Source organism: Gossypium raimondii, chromosome 8 (genome assembly GCF_025698545.1).
Source record: "Gossypium raimondii isolate GPD5lz chromosome 8, ASM2569854v1, whole genome shotgun sequence".
Taxonomy (NCBI): Eukaryota; Viridiplantae; Streptophyta; class Magnoliopsida; order Malvales; family Malvaceae; genus Gossypium; species Gossypium raimondii.
The window spans coordinates 4,183,905-4,210,645 of record NC_068572.1 but is presented as its reverse complement, the minus strand read 5'-3'; the positions used below and the strand labels follow the sequence as shown (position 1 = coordinate 4,210,645).

Below are 26,741 nucleotides of genomic sequence, written 5' to 3'. Positions count from 1 at the left end.
CATTTTGGGCCTTATAAGCCTACTTAAGTGGTCATCTCATGATAACTTGCCGGTGAAATAATTTTTTATAGGGATTAAAATTTAATTATAAATTTTTAAAAGTAAAAATATAATTTTGTTATTAATTTATAATTTCATATTTAAAGATTCAACTATTGAATTTAGATTTGATCCAATTTTACAAGGATATACTTTTTAGGGTAAATTATAAAAATAGTACCTCAAATTATATTTTAGTCATTTATGTTTGAAATGTTACGTTTTAGTCACTCTGCCATTAAGTTCAGTTATCTCCCTAATGGAAATCCTACGTGACAGTCCAAATGAGTTTTAAATGCCGATTTGGATGTCCAACTAGGACAAGAATAGGTTTTTAATAAAATAAATTTAATTAATTAAAAATTTTAAATTAATTACACTTTGAACTGAAAAAGAAAAACCGTTTGTCTCTTTTTTTTTAATTTTATTTTCCATTTTGACTGAAAAAAATATTCTTATCCCAGTTGGACATCCAAGTTCGCATTTAAAACCCATTTGGACTGCCACGTAGGATTGTCGTTAGGGAGGTAATGGAGCTTAACTGCAAAGTGACTATTTCGTAACAAAATGATAACAGAAGTGACTAAAACGTAATATTTCAAACATAAGTGACTAAAATGTAATCTGGGGCAAATAAAAGTGACTATTTTTTTAGTTTACCCTACTTTTTATTTTGAAATCGAATTTTGAGGATTTTTTTTAATTAAACATTTCGACTAAAAATTACGATACTATCATTTTGAAAAGTTTTATCAAAATATCCCTATTTTGATTTTATAATCTATTTTAATTAGAAATTTTAGCTTTTACAAAATTTTATGACATTTTATCTTTTTTCATATGTAATAAGTAGGGGTGTAAATGAACAGAACGTTTGATAAACTGTTTACAAACCGTTCATATAACATTCGTTTATGTTTATTTATTAAGCTAAATAAACAAGTATGAACAAAATTTTTATGTTCGTTTAATAAACGAACGAACACGAACAGAGAGGTGTGTTATGTTCGTTTATGTTTACGAACAAGCTCGTTTATTGACTCGTTTATTTATTAATGATATTTTCTTATAAAAATTCCTTTAGTATATATTAATAAAATTATCTTAAAACTCGTTTATTGTTCCGTTAGTATATATTAATAAAATTATCTTGGTTTGTATATTTTTATTTATAATATAATTATTAATATTTATATTTGACTATTTTATATCTAAACAATATATGAATGTGTATGTATTTATTGTTTGTTTGTTTATTATTTATTAACATTATTTGTGAACATTAAACAAACGAACATTAACACACATAACTTTAATTAAACGAACATGAACAAAAATTTAAAATTCTCAACAAACACAAACTGAACATGAACAAGCTTAAAAATAAACAAACAAATATGAACAAAAATTTGTACGTTCAAGTTCAAGTTCGATTCATTTAGGCCCTAGAATTAAGATACCTTTAATTTTTATAATATGTATCTTATTTAATCAAAATGAAATAATATCAATTTTGCTGGGTCTACCTTGTTAGGGTCTAAATAGGGGTTAGGATCCTCCTAATATGCATGGGATAATAATAGACAAAAAAAAGTAATGAAAAGGAGCCAACCCCAATCTCTAAATTAGTATTGCAAGTCAGTTAAAACTAATTCAATTAATGAAAAAAGCAAATTAAATAATATTCAATAGAAAAGAAAAAAAATGAATTTCATTGTATTTATTAAATTTAAGGCCATGAAATCAAAAAGGGCAAAAAAAAACACAATTTTAATGATTGACACAAAAAAGTCTAATAAGGTTAAGAACAAGAGAAGGCTGTAATTAGCTGAATAAATGTTAAACCCCATCCTCTACAGTCAAGATGGCCACATCATCATTTATCCCAAATCAGTTTTTAATCTAAAAAAAAAAGAGATGCAAACTAAACCTTGTGTAGAACAATTCATCCTCCTCTTCATCTACATATTGGCCATTTTTGACTTCCTATCTGAGCCACCATCGCTGTATTGCAGAAACCGGACCGTTCAAAAATGGAGCGTACTGCTGGACAAGAGGATTAACCATCCTCCCGATCTTCGCCCAAACACTTTGGTGGTAACCAGTTGTAACCGGAGCACGGTACATAAGCTTTAATAGCTGTTTGTCAGAGAGGGGAAAAAGGGGTTTAGCCTAATTCATTCATTCTTGAAATATGATTTCAAGAATAATGCATAAAGATCATATAATACAAAAAGCTATAACATGCAAAAGGGGACGATAGGATCAATACGTTTCCTAGTCTAAAGACATCCATTCCAACACTGTTTTCAGCATGCATAAAATGGGTTCTCTACCAACCTATCATACCATCCAGACAATTGTTAACCAATAGAAAAAAGAGGTGACAGAAGAAAGAAGCATTACAGACCTGCCAGTACATGAAAGTTTGTATGATATTGCGTTGCCACCTGAAAAATTTAATACAAAATTCAGCAAACTATGAAAGCTGGAGGAGGAGTATCTATTGGCTTAGAAATGAAAAATAAACCAAAAATGGTAAAAAGATATAGGAAGCTGACGAGAACAAAGAAATGATTAGAAGGAAGCCAACTCCGATCTCAGCATGTGAAGAGAGTATGCTAAGAGTAGTGGTGTTCGATTCTACCCACAAACAAGGATTTTCCAAATACTTCCTGCTTAAACAAAAGGAGAAAGTATAAATAAAGGAATCGACAATTAGACCTTCAAGTACGGACATGCACATCCACAAATGACATGGATTTCGTTTCACCCATTTTTGGGTTGAGATTAAAGAATGTTGTAAATCAAATTGAACTACTCTGCATCTGAGGAATTGGTTAAGATGAAAAAAAAAGGGGATAAATACTTCGGATTAACATTCATGAAAGGTAAGCTTTCCGTTTCATTAGTACCATTACCTTCTGCGAAAGTTGTGTAAAATCTTCCTTACAGTGCCAAAACGCTACTGTCCTATCATCTTAAATGGTATGTAATACTAAGAACGTTGTTTTACTCGAATTGAAGTGTAGCATTATTTTGTGTTACCAAGTAATAAGGATAACAAGCCACTGAAGCAAAGGCCTAGGGGATGGAAAGACAAGGCGAGACCCAAGGAGGTTATGGATTCAAATCTCTCCACCCCCATCTATGAAAGAGCATGTTTATAACATTAAAATGGGAAAAAAATAACAATAATGATCATAACATACTCTTAAAAAGAACGAAAACAACAGGAGGAAAAAATAGCATGTGATTTCTGTCCATCTGAGAGTCAAGCATTTTCATTTGAAGAATATCATCAATGAATTAACTGAATTTTACTATAATGTTAATAGTCTGATAATTAATTAAAATAATAAAGGATAAAATAAATCAGCACTCTGTCATAGCAGATGGTTTATACATATATGAGTAAAGATCTACCTGTACAAGGTAGAACGATTGAAGTTATGCCTTAAGAACTTTGCAACATGTTCAAGTGCTCGGCATAAAATGGGAATCAAAGCAACTGCAGAAAAGAATAATATTGATTCATCACACTAAATGATAAAGAGAATTCCTTAAAACTATTTAGGAACAGAGGAAAGCTTACATTTAAGGCAGAGATGAGAAGTGACAAATGTAAGGCTGTAGATAAAGTAGATAAAATCTTTGGTTGTAATTATTGATTGAAAATACACTTGAATAGCCTGCAAATTACAGGCCCTTGGTATCTGCATAAACAAAAAGACTCGATTCAAGAGAAGAACCTCAGTAAATCAAATTAAAAGGATGATAAGTTAGTGGAAATAAGTGTACCCCATATAGTGCATACAAAGAGTATAGAGCGGAACAAGCAGTGCCCATGAACGACAGTCGATATGCTCTAATAGAAAGAGTTCTAGTAACAAGTGGAAAGATGGCAAGCACAGCCACAATAAAAACCTGCAAGAGAAAATGTAACCAAAATATATTGGCAGGAAAGGAAAGGTAGCAGCCGGCTTAGAATTTCATAATGATTTATTACTCGTTAAAATCAACTCGTGGTCTCTCACAGACAGATTGCAAGAATAAATCAGGAAATACAATGCACATTTTACTCATCACTTCCTAATATGCAAATACGTCGGAGAAAGAAAGGAGTGAGGGTAGGTAGTATACCCAAGCATTGACAGAAAATTGTATTGTTTGCCGATCCCAGCGCATAGAAGTTGTATTTGAAGTGGCAGCTGCTGATGCCCTTGAACTTCTAGTGGTTGAGCCTAAATTACAAATTTAGGATTGATTTCAATGAAGGAAACAGCTCATTAATAAGGACGAGCAAATACAAAAAATTCTACAATTTTATGTTATTTAGTGCAAATATTAGCTTCTTTGTCTGACCTCATTGGCAAAAACGAGTTTTTACCTGCATTGCGTGCTCGAGTGCTTTCATTCGCTGATGATGATGAGGTTGATGATGAAGCAGATGGTGTTGATGATGACATAGCCTCTACCACAAGGTCAGGATCCTGTTCATAAAACATATCCCATAAATCATCAGATATGAGTTGTCATGTAACAATACTAGAATATTACTGAAAGGTGAGTGTACTAGAATGTTATAGAAATACACATAGATATAAAAGCTTAATCATTGCAAGAAATTGCATGTAAACAACATTAACGGACAAGACAAGTTCCATCAAGGGGTATAGGACAAAGCTTCCCTCTGATTCTATTTTTCAAGCATGTAGACCATTTTATAAATTACTAAGATTACATCCAATTGTTGCTTCTATCCTTTGATTTTTGTTTTGAAAAGCCAATTGCAGAAAACTAGTTTTAATGTAAAACCCAAATGTCTATACAATGTAAAGAATTACAAAATGAGTTGCATGGACTTGAATGGTAAGAGTGGAAGGAATTTGGGCAAGGATCAATGAGGGATCCTAGGTTTGGGACATTGTGACTTTAACTTTCATATGCAAATAGGATAATAGAAACATAAGTCAACAGTTATATTGAATCGTTATGTTAGGTTTGATGATACCTTTTAGTTATTTTCTTATTTAAAACATGACTTTGCTACTTTCTATTAGCTTTTGCTTTATAACAGAGTTTTAGGTATTGTTTATTCGTTGCTTTCTTGCTCTTTTGCTTTTGAAACATTTTCTAATAAAGTCCATTTAGATGCAAAATGTATAATATATTGAAGAATAGCAATTGTAATTGCAACCTTGAATTTGAAGAACAAAGTGCATAGTTTTCATGTTATCTATAAAAATTATGTTAGAATTGATGTAGTATTACACTCTAAGTTTTCATTCTTAATAAATAATGAACCTGTTGTCCACCATTTACTATTGTTTTTTTAACAACTTTATAGAAAATAAAAGCAAATCGCATAGAGGAAGTAGCAAAAGAAAGAAAGAAATTAACCCAGAAGTACTTCAAGACATATTAGAGCTTTTGAGCAGAAGAAGAAGCAAGCAAATTCATCCAATATTGCATTAAGTCAAATTGATTTAATAAAAGCCATAAAAGGGATGAAAACAATATTGCAAACCACACCAAACCCAGTCCATATATCCCAATTCCAGTACCATGAAGCCAATGGCATTGATACCACAATGGTAACAGTGGAAATGGAATGGACTACCATAGTTAGAAAATAAAACATGTACTATTGAAGGAACTAAAGTAAAACAATATAAAAGAAAATGGAATCACCTTAGTGGAATAAATATTAGGGAATACTCTTACTACTCTTTAACATCTTTTATTTGTTGATGACTATGTTAACTAATTCAAGATTTGCAGAAATCAAGCATGGTCCCCAGCTCCAAAACTCAATATCAAATTCAAAAGGTGATCAAAAAAGGTCATAAGGTGAACTAGTCCAAATCCTAGTACTTCCACATATCATGATGTTGAGGCAATAAAAACTAAGCAATGGCTGGTAAAAGTACCATGGAAGCCCCTGTACTAGGAATTAGATTGCATTTTGCCCCCTCTACTAAAAAATGGGCAACTTAGTCCCTGTACTTTAGATCAAAAAGTAAATTAGTCCTTTTTGTTAAAATTTTGATCCATTTGTACTGTTAAAAACTGTTGTGGCTAACGAAATAACCATACAGTGACATGTGTCGTGTCATGTGTATCTCATGCTGATGTACAGGGACCAAATTTTAACCGTAGAAATTGATGAAATTAATAGAAGGACCAGTTTGCTCTTTGATCTAACCTATAGGGCCTAATTTGCCCAATTTTTAAGTAGGGAGAGCAAAATGCAATCTGACTACTAGTACAAGGGCCTCCATAGTACTTTTACCGCAATAGCTTTTTTCCTGAGGGGTCAAGTGATAGCTAACATTTAAAGGCTGAAGTAGCAAAAACTATCTCAAGAAGAAATGAATGTGTTAAATCGAAGCAGTGGCTAGTGACGTATGTCATCCCTACCTATAGATGCTTTGTTTTCAAGTTACCAAAGAAATCATATATAAATTCACAAGTTCCAAAATTGAAAAACAACAAAATAAGATTTGAGCTGAAAAAGAAAAGCCCATATACCAAAAGTTCCAACCATCAAATTCTAACCTACCAACACACAACACAATAAACAAGGGTTACAAAAAAAAATTTCAACGTGAAATTGCAAATTCTCTCTTAATCAGCTGACAAACACAAAACAGAAAGAAACCCAGATTCCAAATTCGTAGAGAAACAAACCGGAAATCTTAAATAAACCCAAAGCACAAATTGATAGGACTATTATAAAAAGAAAAAGAAAGACAAGAAACATACGATATAGCGCTGGTAGAACTTGCGCTTGAAATGATCAACCACATCGGAGCGAGATGCCATGTGAGGAGGAATCAAGACATTGGACCAATAGTCTGCCCACCTTGGGTCGTTCTCGTAATCGTAGGCAGCCGCCGCCATCTTCTTCAGCTTCTGCGAATCTTCTCTCTCTTCTCCCATCCTTTTTTGTGTTACTTTTGTTCCCAATTGACATTGTTGTGGGTTAATTGTTTAAATTGTCAATTCTGCTTATTTTTTTGTTTTCTTTTAATTTCATAAACTAGAGGGTTTATTAATAATAAAAAATGTCTTTAAATTAAAGCAGTAAGGTAAATTAATTTTTTTAATAATTCTTATCATTTATAAAAAAATTTAAATTAACTATTTTATGTTACGTTCGAGTAAATTGAAACGCATTATTCTCCCATTTATAATAGGTTGGGAGTGGAGAAATTATATCATTAACTATTAATATGTTAATTTTAATTTTTATCTTATTTATAATATATGGGATATAGCTGAATTTAAGTTTAATCTTGAGGCTGACCTTAAAATTTTATCTTATTTGTTTTATAGTTATTTTTTCATGACATGCAATTTTTAATTATTTGAAATTTTATATTTTATTTTTCATAGTTTGCAGAATCATTTTCAAAATAATTTAATATTTTTAATGTTTAATTTTAATTAGACTCAGTGAAATGTGATAAACAAGCATATTCTAGTGGGTAAAAGTATTAAGAAAACCCTTGTATTTAAGGATGAATTGTATTTCGATTTACATTCGAAAAAATAAGTAAATTAACTCTTATATATTTCACAACGCAAATTAGTCCTTCGGTTAAATTTTTATTTGTTAAATGATGACGTGGAACATTAATTTAAATGGTTAATTACTAATTTAGTCCGTAAACTATAGCTAAAATATCATTTTAATTCTTTTAAAAGAAACTCTTAACAATAATTCTAAAATATTAAAATAATCTTAAAAATAAGTATAAATTATGAAAATTGTTTAAAATATATTAAAAATATTAAAATTTATGTTAAAACAAAATCAAATCTAGATTTATTAAAGCCAAAACTTACATTAAAATATGCTCTTTTTCGGTGAATCATGATTTTTATTTTTTGAAAAATTGAGCTCTCTTTCAATAATGGAAAACTTTTTCATTTTCAATAAAATTATCGATTTCATGAGAACTATCTAATGCAATGAGACATTAATCTTGTTGAAAACGCTCTCCGGTGCAACTTTAAAAACACCCATTTCAATAAAATCATAGTTTTATTACTTTTAAAATACAATCAAACTAAAGAAGCAACACATTTACCGTAAACAATTTTTTTTGATTTTGCATCTCTGTTTGGCAACAAAGAAGAAGATGAAGACAATGAGCTCCTTTCACTGCTTCTCTACCTCTAGAGATGTGTTGATGGCTTTGGGGTTTTATTTTAAATTAAAAATTCTAACGGGATCCTTATTCAGAACCTAGAAATTTATGTTAAAATTTTAAGAGCCAAAAATTGTTAAACCTAGCAATTTAAAGATCAAAGCTTCTTAGGGTATTAAACAATAAGATCTTCAAATGGGAAATTTTGTAATAACCAAGGGGATGTGAAAAAGAGTAATCGAAATTTTATAACGGTGCTACACACCATTAGGAGATATGAAAGTGAGTACTCTAAAAAAGAAAATTTTTGTTTTTGCTTCAATCAAGTTTTTATTTATGTATTAATGGCTTGAACAAGCATATAATTTTTTATTTATTTTCTGGGTTTTGTAAAATAGGAAGAAAGTCTTGTAAAAAGACTTGGTTTTTGGTTTCGACTTGAAATTTTAATAAATTTTTAAAAAATTAGATATTTTACATATATATTTTGAATTTTTAGAAATTTTTATTTTAAAAATATTTTAACATAATCTTTAATATTTTAATAATTTATATTTATTTTAATTTTTTAGAACTATTGTTAAGAAATTTAAAAAATCAAAATGATATTTTAGCTATAATTCAGGGGCCAAATTAGTAATTAACCATTTAAATTAACGTTCTACGTCATCATTTAACAAATAAAATTTAGCGATGAAGCTAATTTGCACGTTTCGAAATATATAAGGGCTCATTTACCCATTTTTACAAGAGGGGTCGAAATGCAATTCACCCCTAAGTATAGGGACTTCCTTCATGCTTTCACATATTCTAGTAATAAATAAAACAATTATTTACTATTTTGCGAGAAAATAAATTGACTAGGATGGTGATGGAAATTTTAATTTAAATAATATAATTACAATTTTCATAAAAATATTGTCATAACTAAATATACTTAAGCCTGGTTTGATAAAGTGTTAAAAAATTCAATAATTGAAAATAATATTTTCAACAGCTTAATTTTTAAACACATTTGATAGTCCACCATAAAAAATAATACATAGATTTTTTTCTACAAAAAATGTAGAAAATTATAAGTAAACAGAGACTTACTTATTACTTATTACTTATTACTTAATGTAGAAAATAATACATATTGACTTATCAAAACAAATGCCAAACATAGGTTGCTTTGTATATAAGATTACAACAACTGTAAATAAAATACTGATTATTCGAATTCAACTTTAAATTATACTTGAACCCATTTTAACTTTTTTACTTGTTAATTAGGATAACAAAAACATCAACTTGGCAGGGCAAAAGCATTATATTGTGAGCATAAAAGTTTGAATTCGGTCCCAAACAACACTTCCCTCAACTTTTTATAGCTTGAACTCAGCTCAGTTCGGGTACAATCTAGCTTGTCCATAATATATTCTTTCATTCATGGTGATTTCTTGTAATCCGAGCAATCAAAGATGCATAACCATTTAAAAGAAAAAGGAAAAGCTAACAGTTTCATGAAAGGAAGATAAGGTTATGATTAAATTTAGACAAAAAAAGATACAAGAAGACCATCAACATATATATGCAAGAACCTAAAAAATAATAATAACAATAATAATTAAAAGAACACCTCACGTTATGAACAAATCGAATACGAGTATATAATAGATGCATACGGCACTCTGAATAAACAAATTATCATCACCTTCTAAAATTTATCCCCTCATTATAAATTCTGGATGCTTGATTGCGTGAACACTTCTGCGCACACAGACAGAACAGAGATAGAAAGAGTGGGAGAACGAAGGACATACGCATATTTATGTGCTTGGTGTTTCACCAGCAGGTCCAGGCCGGGCATTCAACAGTGGCTGAAGAGCTTTGACAACGATGCTCATATTTGGCCTAAAATCAGCTTCATATTGCACGCATAATGCAGCAACTGCAGCCATCTGCAATCAGAACAACAAACTGCTTTAGGCATACATACATGACAGATCACATTGGCATTCAGTGAGCATACCAAAGGAAACATCTGGCCAGGATAGGTTTAAGGTTAAAACAAGGTTTGATGCAGCCTCTTTAAAATATTAGCATAACACGGAAATTGTGGGTGTGAATAGAAAACAGATATTATTGGGAGCAACCAAGCATATTATTACCTTGGCGACGGCCTTGGGAGGATAATCTCCTCGTAGTCTTTGATCAACACACTGCCTAACCTTGTCTTCACTAAGTCTTGGTGTAGCCTAACAGAATTCAAAGCTCTCATTAATCAGCCATGCCTGAAAAGTTTAACAATGAAACAGAGGCTGGATATACGGAAACAAGTTGCAGAAGAGTACCCATGTCACTAGGCTTTGCTGTCCACGGGGTAAAGTATGATCAACAGGTTTTCTTCCAGTCAAAAGCTCCAGCAGCACAACACCAAAGCTGTATACATCACTCTTGGCATTTAATTGCCCTGTCATCGCGTATCTGCCAAAAAACAGTCAATTTTCAAGGCATTCTATCTTAAATCAAGCTATAAATAAGAAGAAATTTTAGATATTTTATGCTTGTTCCCTGAAACATCTCAGTAATCATATGAAAATCTACTTCATTTTAGGTACCAAAGTTCAATACACTATTTAAGTTCGACAAAATAAATATAACAGATAACTTACTCAGGAGCATGATAACCAAAGGTTCCAAGTACACGAGTGGAATGAAGACGGGCTGCCATATCAGGAGCCTGATTAGATAAATCAAAATCTGCAATCTTTGCCACATCATCATCAAATATGAGCACATTGCTAGACTTTATGTCACGATGAATGATGTGAGGATCAGCCTTCTCATGCAAGTACTCAAGCCCTTTTGCAGCTCCTACAGCAATTTTCACTCTTTGTGCCCATGTCAGAACAGGGCCTGGCTGAGCTCCCTTAACACCTTTTCTCCCTGCATCAAAGGAATAATAATCTTGCAATATTAACAGCACAACATAAAAATCACAAACCAGATATTTTGTTGTCAATAAAGGAAGAAACTTTTTATAACAACATCATGAAGAGATCTTTCCTTCAAGCATTGTTACATTCCTATATATGGTTAGCAGGAGCAATGAACAAAGCATCATCATGCATACCGTGGAGAATATCATGCAGTGAACCATTAGAAGCAAACTCATAGGCAAGTATACGAGAATTCCCATCAACACAATAACCAAGCAACTGAACAAAGTTTTCATGCTTCAACCTTGATACCATGGAAACCTGAAAATCCAAACATCAGTGGATATAAATATGGAACTCTAAAATTATATCAGGATGTGATAAATGCAATGAATTATAGCTGTCGACTGAACCTGGGCTAAAAATTCATCATCTGGTTGCTTGCTGGCATCTAACTTTTTTATCGCTGCAGCCTCTCCACTTTTAAGAACTCCATAATAAACTCGACCATATGAACCTTCTCCAACCAAAGCATCGTTACCATAGTTATCTGTGATTTCCTTCAATTCATCTGCCAGAATAGCAGGGACTTCAATAGGCTGAACCTTCACGGTTTGAGCACTCTTCGATGCAGTTTCAGATGTATGGTAACCCCCAAAATTTCCTGTGGAAAAATTCAGCCTAGATTAGACCAACAGATTCAGTGTAAAGTGAGCACAAAGCATACCCAGACATAACATTCAAAAGATAGAGTCAAACATGCATCAATATCAAGTATGAGTAGTAAAAAAAATTAGGTTGAAGAAAATAGCACATACATGTGTAGATATCATTCTAACAAAAATCAAGCAAAATAATTTTTTTATAGGAAAATAAAATTAAAGCTAATAAACAAACTACAATTTAACAACAACTGACTATGAGCATAAGCACCAAAGAAGTTCATGCCATCCTACATATTATGCTTCATTAAACTAGTTCACGGTACACAGAGGCTGATGCAAAATTCAACCAAAGGATTACCTGCTGAGTTTTTAACCATGTATTGGCCTCCATTGTCTGTGGCATTGTGGATATTATCTTCTTCACAACAGCCAAAACAACTCATGGCTCTATCCTTTGACAATTATCTCTAATTTGTAAAATACCAATCTAGAAATCCAAGGAAGCATGTAAGTAAGTATAAATGTTAAAAGAAAAAAAAAAGGGGGGGGGACAGCTTAACCACACCATGCTTTACATGTCTTGCAGGTATAGAAGCTGCAAATCAATACAACAAAATTACAAATAAATCTAGAAATCCATGTAGGTGTGTCTTGTCTCATTTTTCTCATCTGAATCGTGTAAACACAAATTATTAAATGTGTTAAATCATAAACACAAATATGATACATGAATTAACTGTGTCATGTTAGTTGTGTTTGAAAATGTAATATTGTGTTTATTTCATTGTTTTCATGTCTATTAGACATTCTATGGCCATGTCACATTTTCGTACTGTATCCAAAATTGTCAGGTCAAAGTACATATAGGAAGAGCACAGGACAAAAAAAGTAGAAGCAAAATGCATTTGGTTTTTCCACTATGTGTGAGTTTGAGGCTCGTATGTAAATGAAAACCTTTGGATTGTCTCAAACCAAATGTCCATCTGATGCATATCTTAAGTCTTCTATACCACAGAACATATTTGCTTCATCTGATTTTTGTCTTAAATCTAAATATATTTCCCCAAAGCAGTCTCCCATATCATTTGAAGACTCCCATTCAAGATATTGAACATGGCATGTGAAAGAACCAAAAAAAAAGAACCCTCTAGGAATGCAAATGATGATAAATTCTGTAAACTCACGGATTGTAGCATTTCATTATTACGCATGATATCCCCAAAGAAACAAGAGATAGGGTAAATTAGACCTTTCATTTCATCATATAAATGCAGCCTGGCATAAGCAAAAATTCAATGATACCACGGGAAATTCTTACTCAGAAGTCAGAACCAACTTGAAATTGCACATGCATGTAAACATATTGGATATAAAGTTTAGTAACGTTAAATTAGCCGCTGTAAACTGCTAGTAAAACCACAAAAAAGAAGAAAAAGAAATTGCACAAACCTAGAATTTGACCAACTTTTCCACCTAAAAGTTTTCCAGCACAATAATTCAGTTCCAAAGTAGCTCAAAATCCAGATACGATCACAAATTCTTTTCAATAATCTCTTCTCAGCACAACGTTGAAAAACACTTCTCGAAGTTAAACCATCTACCACTTAATCAAGCAGATCAACCACTAACCAAACAAACTGTAACTTACAAGGTAAAATCTAACAGCCAAAACTCAAAATCCCGTTTTCTTTTATCATAATTTCCCAAAAAACACTCAGCAAATCCGTAAATTAATTAGCGTTACCGATCCGCTTAAATGTTAATCTAAAGCTACAATTAGTATCAAAGACGAAGAGAAAAATCAAAGAAAATACAAAAAATAAAAGTATAGAATAAAAGAAAATATAACCTGAAAATAGCCGCCGATAAAGTGAAGAAGCACTTGGACTTCGATCAGTCCAATAAGAGAGTGAGCGAAACAGTTGGGCCGGAGATCTGAGACGGTGGAGCCGGCGAAAGATGCGAAGATTAAGAGAACTTAAAGGGCGCGTAGCGTATGATGAAAGTGAAAACTCGGAGCCTTGACTTTGCTGGCAGTTTCCCTTAATTTATTTGTTGTTGTTATTATTATTATAATTTTCACTTTATTTATTTATATACTTTTTTTCTTTCTACACTGATAGCTAGCTAGCCAGACTTGACAGTTGACTCCACCGACCGTCCGGTTGAATTTTTTTTTCTTGAACCGAGCTGGGATTGGAAGGATTCAAATCCACCCAGCTTGATTACGTGGTTGATTTTAATTGTGAAAGGAAAAGTAAGATGTTTTATTCAATGTTTAAACTAGTCTTAAAGTTCAACCCTGAGTTGGTATGATATTTATAGTGTTAACTGCCCTTTAGGTTTAAGTCGTATGTTAGGTTCTGTTTGATTGAAGGAATTGATTTTCTGGAAAATTATTTCCAACGTTTGATTGGCGGAAAACATTTTCCATTTGGAAAATGAACTCCAAAATAAGGGAAAATGGGTTACATTTTAGGAAAAATGTCTTACCCTTTCAATTTCCGTAAAACATTTTCCGTGCTCTCCTCTCTATCGCCTCCTTCATTCCTTCCTTCATTTCCGTAAAAATTGCTTCATTTATCGATTTTCCAAGAACTTGTTTTTTAATTATTCAATACTTGTTTTTTAACACAATTACATATAATTTATTTGATATTAATTTTTTTCAATTTATAACGATTAATATTGTAGCTTAATAATTGAGTATTATTATAATTTATAAATAAATCATTGCAATATATGTAAAAATAATTTAAAATATAAAATTTATTAATATATATCAATATATGTAAAACAATTTTTTGAAAAATATTTCGAAATCGCCAAACAAATGAAAATATTTTACATGATTCAATCAAACACCGAAAAATATTTTCCAAGAAATCATTTTACGAAAAAGTGAAACATTTTCCGAAATCATTTTACGGAAAATATTTTACCGGCAATCAAACAGACCCTTAACTTGATAATTAGGATGTTTACCATTTCGTATAATTTGAGTTTGAATTGCATTAATCGTATTTTTATTATGATTTTTCCTTTTCATATAATTTACTAAAAATTAATTAGTTTTGTCCTAAGTTTAATTTAATCCTGAATTAAGGATGGATTACATTTGGAAAACAATTTACAACTGTCCAAAAAAATTCAAGTTGAAGAGAATATGTCCAAAACTCAAAAGAAATTAATAAAATAATAATAACTTATTTGGACCTCCAACTTTACAAAAAATTATTTTAGTCTTTTATTTGATTTTTATTTTTAATCCTTAAATTTATTCTATTTGTCAAATCACCTAAATGATGGATAAGTTAATTTTTTATTAAATTTTTAATTTCAAAAATTAATTAATTGATTATATGACATACACATAAATTACTACGTGGATGCCACATCATCAAAGTTAACAAAATGATAACTTTTCCATCCATTTTGAGATGATTTAACCAACAAAACAAATTCAATGGTTAAAAGAGACAAAAAATTAAATAGAGAGTTAAAATGGCTTTTTTATAAAGTTGGAGAACCAAATAAATTATTATGCCTTAATAAAATTTAAAAGTTATTAAAAAGTTGCACCCAAGATTATTAAATTATTAGTAAATTTACTTTTTGATCATTTAACTTCAAAAGTTATAAAATAATTATTGAACTATTCAAAAGTTTTCTTGGTGATATAAAAGTTGTAAATATTAGAAGACTAAATTTGTTACTATGGCAATGAAAAGGTCACATCAGCACTCCATTAATAATTTAACGATGAGTGACAAAATATTAAATTTCAATAACATTAGAGACTTAAATAATAATAAAAATTAAATGTAGATGGCCAAAACAGAAACATGTTAATAGTTGGGTGACTATTTATATAATAATAATAATAATAAGAGAGAAAAAAAAACGACTTATTTAATAGAAGAAAATGAAAATTCTAGTATTTGAAGGGATCGTTCCATATATTTTTTTAAAGAATTTCATTATAGGTTATGATCATATCTGTTTTTTTTTAATCCAATGCCTAGAACTACCTATAGTCCCCAAACTTATAAATTGGAGGATAATGAGCTTAAGCGCACTCGAACTTACGTCCTTACGTATTAACAATAATACACATATCAATCGAACTAAATTTCAGCAGCCCGACTCATCATTTTCTTTTAAATTAATTTTTCCTTTTAAAAAGTAAAAGTAGAGAGCATGAACTATGCTGCTGAATAAATTATTATCGCTGAAATGTGAACAATGTTGCACCAAAAGAAAGGTGTGAACAATGGATTTTGATATTATAATTGATTTATTGATCTTCCATGAATTTAAAAAAAAAAGTTTCAATTCACACATCTCATAAAATTATTTAGAGTACTTATTCCTTAAATTTAATGTAAAATATTTGTTACTTTTTATTTTCAATTTTTTAATAAAATTCAACCCATTAATCAAATAAGTGAATATTAATTTGATAATTTTAACTTATAAAACTCAAAATAAGTTTCTAGAATGCTTTCAAGCTTCAAAATTGTTTTAACTACTCTCAAGACCCTTCCAAATTTATTTAAAGTGTCATCCAAGCTTTCAAAGGTTAATTATAGATACCATGTATTAAGGTATTAATACTTATTCTCATGATTGGTGTATCGATATATCGTAATTTTGTAATAAAAATATTTTTTAAAGGGTAAAGTATTATCTATATATGTTCCCAAATTTGATGTATTAGTACATTTTAAGTAGTAGCCAAAAATAATTTCAAGAAGGGTAAAAAATTGATACCATGCATCAAGGTATTGATATCTGTCACTAAGACTGATATATCGATCATTGCAAGTCAGTGGTCAAAAATACAATCTAGAAGGGTAAAGTATCGATACCATACCTTGAGGTATCAATACCTAGGCTCTAGGTATTTGTATATTGGAAGTCAATAATCAAATTTTCAAAATAGGGAAGCAAGGTATCAATACATGTTCTTAAGGTATCAGTACTTGCCTTGAAGATATTGGTACCCAATCATTTCTAACGACTATTTTTGTGTAAAGTATAAATACCACTCTTTAGGATATCGATACCTATATGCTTATAGATTATCATTAATTCACGGAATTAATGCTCTCAACGACTAGAAAATCCCCCCCAGCAACATCAAGCGGCTACAGCCTACAAATCAACAAGAGGATCTACATAAGGTCCAATAACACTCCAATGAAGAAAATAAACAAACTTACAAAGATAAAAAAACAAATATTCAATCTTCCATTTTATACTCATCTTTCTTTCGCAAGCACTTGCTAAATTCATTTGTTATTCATCGTATAAGTGTTTAATTGTATTTGTGAGTACTTAAACTTCGTATACTTACCTTTGAGAGGTTTTTTTTGTTTCATTTTCTCATTTCTGTATTTGAGAGTTTACTTAAGGTATTGGTAGAAAATGTTAAGGGGTAACGGGATTATCTCATCATAATAAAAGATAATCTTGTAAAGATTATACATTGTCCTTAAAAGGTACCTATTAGTGAATGAGGGAGAATCATTATTTGAGGAAATCTGAAGCACTCAGAATTTGTTATGCAAAGTTTTTTTAAATTTTAAAGACCAATTCGTCCTCTCTTAATGTATTTTGAGGATAATGATATATTTACCTCGTGATTTTAAGAATGACTTCTTACCCTTTAAGGTTTAAAGAACACATTATAAATCTATTTGAGATCTATTTACTAAACAAATTTTAGATAAAAGACAATTATACCATTGGTTTTATTTATCTTTGTATTTTTTATTTAGTTTATTTGTTTATTCAATTTTAATTACAACATAAATATAAATTTAATTACATATTGAACTACTATAAAATTAAATTTATTTATTTATTTTCATAAAAATATATTTAATTTAAATTAAAATTAAGGATTTTAAGTTTTGTATTTAATTTAGTTATCAACCAAGATAAATTTATTAAATTATTTTATGTAAATTTAATTACTGGCCATTATTTAAAAGATTCTATTGGAAAAAATGATTAAAATATACAAAAATAAAAAGGAAGAAAAATAATTAATCTCAAGCTAGTATAAATAATAAAATTTAAATTTAAATATTTAACTTTTATAAAAAATAAAAGAGAAAATAAAACAAAACAAAATTATCATCAAAAATAATTTTTTAAATAATTAACTTAGAGTAAATGAGGCATCAGCTTATGGCAATGTTAAGATTCTGTGAACTTTAAAATATTCGATTTCTGTGTGCGGATTTTTCGTCTATATTTATTCTAGTTTATTTACCACCATAACTAGCTCCTGTATAAATTTATTTTGGTTTAAATCTAGATATATTTTGGTTAACAATCTAATCATGCTTTATAATAATTAATTATTGTTATAGTTATTTAGATATATTCTTTATAATTACAATTGTCAATTCACTTAAAATAACTTCTCCTAAAAAAACTTACATATATTAATGAAAAATACATTATGTTTAACGTATTATTATATTAGAATTGTAACATGACTGTTTCTCGGTGATACTAGAAACGGTAGTTTTGGAACTTCATTTCCGATGTGTGAGTTCATAAATATTATTATTTAATATTTACAAGTCTAATTAAGTAATTTATTGAATTTAAGTATAGTAATTATCTCTAATTGATAGTTAATTATGGTACAAGGATTAATTCGTAAAAGTGGTAAAATTTTAATTGCTATGAACTTTTAATTAGCTGATGGACCAATTATGCCCTTAGACGAAATTATATTGAATAGTGGAAAGTGATGTAGAAATGCACTAACTTAAAGTAAACAAGGTTAACTAATTAAGGTTTAAGTAAATAAATTAAGAATAATTAATAATTAATCTAAGTATATAAGACAAAATTTGAAAGAAAATTTAGCATTCTTTCATCTTTTCATCTCCCATGCCGTAAGAAGAGGAAAGAATAGAGTTGAAGCCATAACTTTAATCAATCAATTGGCAAGCAATTTGAGGTCTGTTTCTTATAATTTTTATTTTTTTAGATCCCGAGAGTTTAATTTAGTTGATTTGTGTACTATTTTGCAAAACTGTTAAAGTTCTCAAAAGTTTCCATTGTTGATTTCTCGAAACTTTTGATACTAAATTGTTAGATTTTAAGCTTAGAAGTGAAAAAGGACTAAAGTGTAAATATTTCAAAATTAACATGAAAATTCTATAATTATGGATAGTAGAGAATCTCATAAGGATGTAATTGAGATCAGTTTCGAAATCGAAACTCAAATTTGAAAGTTATAGTAATTTCGGTTTTAATAATTAAATTGAATAAAATGCAAAACTTTGGGGGACATTGGAAAAGTGATTGAACTGTCATATGCATTTAATATAATGTTACAAAGTAATTGAAATTGATGTATTGGAATGAATTATCGTATAGAGCGAGGCTTAAACCAATCGAAGGGTAATCGCGAAGAAAGAAAAATTGAGATTAGTCCCTGACATCTTGTATGTTGCTATTTTTGCCTGGTAAATTCATATGTAACTTATTATGTTAATTTTTTATGTTGTATTGTAACATTTTGCAGTTAATTGAATTAATATGATAATAATAACTATTGGCATCAAATGGACTAAATGGTAAAGTAAGAGTTATAGAACAAATACGAATAGTTATGAGATCTTAAATAGATATTAAATTAAGGTTAAAATATACTATAAGTTCTTGTACTCTTCGTAAATTTGAAATTTAGTCCTCTGTGCTTTTATTTCTAAGAATTTAGTCATTTACTTTTCGATTTCAAAATTCAGGTCCAATTATTAATCTTGTTAAAATTATTTTATTAAATTTAGGTGCATTATAACATCCAGATTCCAAATCCAAAAATAAAAAATTAAAATTCCTAAAATTAAAATGCATAATGTAAATTCCAAATTTTCAATATATATATATATATATACTGAGCTTACAATCATATATTTTAACCCTCTAAATTTTCAAAATCAGCTCCATGACTAATCATCAAATTATTTTAATAATTTACATAGAAATTGTTGATGACTTTATTGAATTTAAAAATTAATGAGTAAATTTTAATATTTTACATAAATTTAAATTATGCTGTTGTTCTTTTGAAATAGTTTTAATTATTTTCTATTGCCATAATAATAATAATAAATGTAATTTTTATAGAATAAAAACATGTATTTTTCTTAATTTATGCTGAAATGTTTAAATTTATTCATTTGTATTTCAATTTAATAAAATTTCACATTAGTAATTTCCATATAATATAATAACAAATATTGCAACATGAATAATAATATTAGCGGAGTGTGAAAATTGAATCAAAATCAAAATCATATATATTATGTATAACACTGCATATTATATAAAAATTATGTATAATTTTAAGATTTATTTTATAAATAAATTATTTAAATAATTATATAAAAAATTATCTGTAAAAAATTGTGAGTAAATATTCAAATAAGAGAATAAACATAAAAAATATAATAAAAAGACGACTTCCATGTGAAATGTTCTTTGATAAAATTTGAGATTTAATCACTGTATTTTAAAAGATAATAATTCAATCCTCATACTTTTTTTATTTAAAAATTCATTTTAAGTATACATAATATATATTGTAATACAAATAATTATATTTATCCAATATAAAAATAAATAGATGTATTTATTTTTTAAATGTGTATGGTTGAAGCACAATCAAAGTTTTATGCGTATAATTATACAAAATCAAAATTTATATATCAAATTGCATATCGAATCAAAATTCATATATAGTTTTAAAATTTATCCTTTTTAACCTGAAGGTAAGATTTGAGGGCAGGCAAAGTTGTTTGGTCTAAATTTGAAATGTTTGAAAAATATTATCTACATGAAGACATAAATTTCTTCCATTTTGGATAATTTCCGATTATATATGCTATTTTTGATACAATGCCTAGAATTACCCATAGTCCCTCCCCAACCCAAAATAATGCGCTATAGCGCACTCTTCCTGTATTGACAATAATACCTATACTGATCGAGTTAAGACACAATTGGCTCAAATTGTTTTTTTAGTATGAATTTGAATATTTTGGAATAAATGTTTTAAAAGTTGAAATTATTAATAAAATTTACAATTCAATTATATTAAGTATTCATACAATCAGAAGTTTTCTAGAATGTAAAATAAGGGTAAAAGTATCTGGTAAGTCCTCCATTATAAAGATTGGATTAAATTAGTCTTTTATTATTGAATAAATCAATTTAATCCTTATATTATTAAAAGGAATTTAATGAGGCTAAATTATAATAGAGTTAATATTTACTATTCAAAAAATGACATGATTTTTTTTCATTTACAGTTCAACTCCAAACAAAAGATTTCATATGTAGAACCATAAAAAAGCTTTCAAAATATTAATTTTGTTAAACAATAAATGTCATTTTGAAAAAAATGTTAACTCAAATGAATTTTGGCATTATTTGATTTATTTTAATAGTACATGGATGAAATTGATTCATTAATAGTAGACAACTAATTTGATCTGGTCTCTAAGATAGAAGGACCTGCAAAATACTTTCACTTGAAAATAAGTGTTAATTAATTATCAATAGATGGTCCAAGCTCTTAATAGACATTAAAATTTTGATATCTTTCCGTTAATTTTAACATGTCTCTTTTGGAAGAATGATTTTATTTAAAATGTTTGTTGTTCATAACAATCGTTGCTTGAAAAAATAGTTATGTTCGAATAACTATATTCAAAATACTGCTTCAATCTAAAATATCATCAACCAAAGTAACTATCATTTGAGAACAGCTTTTGTTAAAAACAATAACAATTTGAAACAACTATTGCTTAGAATGATTGTTCTTCGAGAACAATTATGTCCAAAACAATTGCTATTCAAAATATTTTTTTTATTTAGAACAATTGTTCTTTAAGAATACCCATTTTTCAAAATAAAACTTTCAACAAAAGTATTGCCGTAAAAACAACTCATCGTAAAATAAGGTCATTTTGGAAGACACATTCTTCAAAAAATATGTTGTAGAAGATGTTTCAGATGTTACTCTTAACCCAAACAGAAGAATTGAAAATAATCCCGAAATATGGTAGGATTTTTTTTTGTTATTTTCACTTATGAGATGTTTGGAAAATGTTGGCTTGGTGGATCATATATGAAGGGAGAATATTTTTTTGTAATATTGAGTAGTTCTCTCTTTTTCTTTCAGCAACATTATGAATTTTTATTCACTATTCGCTGTTGTCAACGGCTTAAACTCATTGTCATGAAAGAATATTAATGCCTTTTCAACATAAAATTCTCTCTCATTAATAACTAGCTTTGTAACGCTTATTCTCGAACTCTATAAATAAAAATCCTTCATAACTTTATGAAGGAACTTTCGGAAAATTTTGACTTGAGGGCAAACATTCTCTCAATCTCTCTCTACAGTTCTCTTATTTTAGTTCTTTCCATTTAATTCTCCACATTTTCTGTCGATTTAGTTTTAGCTCGATTGGTATGAGCATTGTTGCCAACGTAGGAGGACGTAGGTTCGAGTGCACCGAAGTGTATTATTCTCCTATTCATGAGTCGGGGAGGGGCTATGGGTAATTCTAGGCATTATGTCAAAAAGATAACATATGTTATCAGAATCTATAATAAGATTGTTCAAAAACAATTTCCACTTTTTCAACCATCACCATTGGTGAATCTGACTGGCCCCCAAAAATGAAAAAGAATCAATTTGGTCCTCTTATAAATTGAAAATCGATAAATTAATATATAGTGGAATTGCACTCTGATCTCCTTAAGAATAAAAAAAATATTTAATCCCTTCAAAACTGATAAAATTATAAATTAATACAAAATTAAACCTATATTTAATCTATAAAAATTATAATTAAATTTCAGTCCCTGTTAAAAAAATTTCTAGATTCACCCTTCACCATCTCACCCCATTATATTAAATATTTCAAAGTGTGCGTGCCTCGACACATGTCATTTCTATTATCTACAAAAAAGAGGTTTTTTTAATCTTATCAAAGAAGTTAGGTGAAGAAGGCAACCCATTTTTGTATGGTCCAACCCAACAATACACCCGAATGCTAAAAACAAGGTTTGTTCCATCAAAAGAGAACCAAAGATCATATACCACAAATTTTGACCATTCCTTGCAAAAGGAATTATCAATTCCACAACCAACGATCATAACATAATCTTTCCACAGAATTAGAATAATTTTGTGTAAAAAATCTTTAATTTTTAATAAAAATTACTGGTGAAAAATGTTGCACTGTAATTCTTCCAAGTCAGGAACAATATTTCATTTCTCAGGTTATCACTGTAAGGTGATAGAAATTGAAATGCGTATAATATCATTTTATTAAAATGATACATATACTCTCGATGATAATAAAAAGTAGTGTTACACCATGTTTGGTTGGGTGTAATGGATTAGCCATTACACCCCTATTCCGTGGGCCCACTTAATCCCTTGTTTGGTTCAATGTATTACCCTAATACGGGCCTATTACATTACGGAGGTATTCCTTATTTTCTCTGCTTCAACGCTGATTTCTAATACCTTCCAAAAGTAAGGATTAGCTAATCAGAGTCTGTTTTACCCTCCCCAGCCGTCTTCTCATTTCTTTCTCATTTCTCATTTCTTTCTCACGTCTGAAACATCTTCTTCTTTTTTTCATTTTTCTTTCCATTTCCTTCCAACCTTCTCCCTCCTTTTCATGCTTCTATCCTGACCAACCCTTTAACAAACCCTAACAACCCTCAACAAGGCCTTCAATTACGAATCGTATGAGGTAACAGAGTAACAGAGAGTAGCAGCAATGGTTCCCAAGTACGCTTCTCCCTTCTTCTATTCCTTTGATTTCAATTAAATTTCTTTATATATACCATGAATTTAATGATCTGTTCTTGAAATATTGTTTCTTTATTTTTGTTTTTTGTTTTCTTCAAATGCAGTGAGTAGGGAAGTCTCTTGAAATTGTCTGCCAATTATCTCCAAATGCAGTGACTTCAAATGCAGTGAATCCCAATTCAATCAAGGTAAACATTGTCTGCCCTAACATTCTTTCAACATGTTTTCCTTTTATGTTTTTTATGACGAAAGATTCAACATTTGTAGAAATTGAATCTCTTCTCCCTAACCTTGTCTGCCCTAACCTTCGAATCTGTATTTGCTGATATGAGGTTTAATATTTGTATTTGTAAATCTCTTCTCCCTTCTAATTACATTTTCTTATGAAAAAAACCACATTTAAAAAGGAGTAGAATAAAGGGATAAAAGAAGAGAGAACATCCTCTGACTAAATGCTGGGCAACGAGTGCGGTAGAGGTCTACACAGTTCCACCTAAAATGGGAGTGGTTTATTAAGAGCTAATGCTATGCTATATTTCAATCTATGCGCTTACACAACACACATGCATACATACAGCTGCTGTATTGTATTCAAATGAAAAACTAGACTACTTGGATCATCAATTTATATAATGAATGCCTCAACTTGTATGTATTTAGCAAAGAAAGATGAGAACCAGGAACTGAGGGTATCCTTTATAAATTCGTCAAATTACATCCACCTTGGGGAATTTATCAATTATTTTCTGCAAGTCCAAGGATAATCCAAAATATGCTAATGCCAATCTGTAGGTTTCAAATTGATGATATGAGGTTTAATATTTGTATTTGTAAATCTCTTCTCCTTCTAATTACATTTTCTTATGAAAAAACCACCTTGATGCCCATTCGTTGATGTTACTTAAAAAAAAGAGTTGTTGCAGGGGAGACCAAAGTCCATTTTCTTATTACATTTGTACATATGCTAATGCTCATTTTCTACATCCTTGTCTCGTTGAAGCAGTCCCCTAATACTGGGGTTTGATTGAAAATTAGCATATGTGGAAATCAAGTATCAAGTATCAAGTTTCGAATTTCAAGTCGAATTTAAACTCAAACTTATCAACATTGGAGCTTGGCTCAACTCAATTACACCCCTAATTTCTACTGCAGTAGTTAGTCGACTATAGATATGATATTTTAATCTAAATTATCTTTTTTATATTAGTCCACAAGCAAGTCCTGTCCCTCTCTTGAGCATTGTTTCTTGAATTTATCATTCATTTTGAATTTCCTATATAAATATCCACTACAAGGTAACTTTTAGAATGCCATATTTGTCTACCTCTTGTACTCTCTTGCACTTGAGTGTGGTTAGATACATATATACCCTAAACCCAATTAAACTAGCTTTCCTTTATAAGCTAATTTTTTATGAAATGATCTTTTTCAAAGTTCAACTTCGTTGAGCAAGCTAAGATGGCAAATAATTGGATTTATCCAACCTTTTTGATGCAGGTGAATGTAGGAGAATGTCATTACCAGCAATGTTAGTAGGGGAAACAGTGGGTGAAATGCTTCAAGCAAATCAATTTGCAAGACAGATCCTAGCTGTTGTTGATAACAAAACCAAGAATACTTCTGCGGATCCTAAAACTCCATTGACTGAACACAGGAAGCAAAGATGTCAATTTTTAAAGGTAATTGCATGAACCAATTGAGTTAAAACTCAAATTTTTCCGTTGTTTTTTTTCTGGTGTTGCCATGATATGTTCCCTGTTCTGCTAAAATATACTGTTCCTGGTGCTTCTAGTCTCTGATGGAAAAGGATGATTCGAAATGCGGGCAGAATGCGGTGGTGGAGAGGAAAACCATATTAGTCCCGAAAAGTGAGACCATAGTTCATGCAATTGTTAGGAATGTTAAAACATTTGACTACCAATTAAGCAATGGTGATATGAAGCCAATAAAAAAAGGTTTGAAAACAACTCGGAAGCAGCGATCCAAAGGAAGCAAGTGAAAAACGAGACTGTAGAGACTTGAGAGACAAAAGTGTTTGTATATGAGGTAAAATTGGATTAGATGGAGTGTGTTATATATATGTATATGGGACTGAGTGAATTTTGATAGGTATTAGCACTCGGATCTCTAAAAGCCAGCATGGTTAGTGTAACATCATCACCCAGTTTTATAGGGACAAGATTTTGGATATTATCTCAAACGTTTTAAGGCCTATTAACATATGGCATAAATTTTAAGCACAATCCCTATATTATTGTATAACCATAGATACAACCCTCAATCTTTACCATTTTGGTTAATTTAGTCTGTAACATTTCGTTTTTATTTCTTCTTCAATTCTATTTAGATTCTACCAGAAAGCAATTTCACATTTTTTCTTTTTTTAATATTACTAGGTTAATATTTTACTATACCTCTGTAGAACACTTGTCAATCTTTTGACTCTATTTGTGGAGTCTAAAAGTGTATCATTTAATTGTTTAAAGCACCATTTTCCAAATCTAATAAAATTCATCAAATTTATTTATTATATTTTCTTCATAATAAAATTGAAGAAAAAATGTGAGATTCCTCCTCGAATTGAAGAGAAAAGGACGAAAATTAAACCTATAATTTGCCCAGATGAAACAAAGAGTTTGACAATTAATTGGTGAAATCGAGTTTAGTAAGAGGAATGGTTTAAATGCCAAAAAATTGATTATATTTAATAATAATTATGTTATATTATATTTTATACTATTATATATTATAATTTTAGTAAATTCATATAAGAATATTTAATATTAAGAATTTTATTAAATCATATATTTTAATTAAAATATATTTAATAATAATTATGTTAAATTATATTTTATAGTATCATATATTATGATTTGAGTAAATTCATATAAGAATATTGATTATTAAGAATTTTATTAAATTATATATTTTAATTAAAATATATTTAATAATAATTATGTTTAAATATGATTAAATTTTATTATTGATAATAATAATCTTATTAAAATTTAAATAACAATAACAATAATCATTTACCAAAACAAATTTATGCTAAGGGTATTCTAGTCATTTTAGTTTTTTCCAT

At 29.4% G+C, this 26,741-nt stretch overlaps 2 protein-coding genes and 1 long non-coding RNA gene across 4 annotated transcripts; 1 reads left to right on the top strand and 2 right to left on the bottom strand.

Moving 5' to 3' along the window:
- Positions 1-1,790: 1,790 nt before the first annotated feature.
- Positions 1,791-7,021, bottom strand: LOC105790390 (uncharacterized). Its single transcript, XM_012617965.2, has 9 exons — positions 6,808-7,021; positions 4,430-4,532; positions 4,183-4,283; positions 3,841-3,966; positions 3,635-3,755; positions 3,466-3,550; positions 2,601-2,714; positions 2,450-2,489; positions 1,791-2,178 (listed from the first exon to the last, which is right to left on the bottom strand). The coding sequence occupies exons 1-9, from the start codon at positions 6,982-6,984 to the stop codon at positions 2,026-2,028; spliced, it is 1,020 nt and encodes a 339-aa protein (XP_012473419.1). The 5' UTR covers positions 6,985-7,021; the 3' UTR covers positions 1,791-2,025.
- Positions 7,022-9,699: 2,678 nt separating this feature from the next.
- Positions 9,700-13,852, bottom strand: LOC105790389 (pto-interacting protein 1). 2 transcript variants are annotated; one of them, XM_052635047.1, is made up of 9 exons: positions 13,637-13,852; positions 12,353-12,382; positions 12,146-12,274; positions 11,536-11,786; positions 11,317-11,443; positions 10,856-11,129; positions 10,535-10,667; positions 10,352-10,438; positions 9,700-10,141 (listed from the first exon to the last, which is right to left on the bottom strand). In XM_052635047.1, exons 3-9 carry the CDS (start codon positions 12,228-12,230, stop codon positions 10,010-10,012), a joined length of 1,089 nt encoding a protein of 362 aa, XP_052491007.1. In that variant the 5' UTR covers positions 12,231-12,274; positions 12,353-12,382; positions 13,637-13,852; the 3' UTR covers positions 9,700-10,009. The 2 variants fall into 2 exon arrangements, with proteins under 2 accessions (XP_052491007.1, XP_012473418.1); XM_012617964.2 differs by lacking the exon at positions 12,353-12,382.
- A 9,494-nt stretch (positions 13,853-23,346) lies between these two features.
- Positions 23,347-25,981, top strand: LOC105777721 (uncharacterized). The gene is made up of 4 exons (XR_008198434.1): positions 23,347-23,635; positions 23,761-23,844; positions 25,154-25,335; positions 25,449-25,981. It is a non-coding gene; the product is annotated as an uncharacterized LOC105777721 (long non-coding RNA).
- Positions 25,982-26,741: the final 760 nt, after the last annotated feature.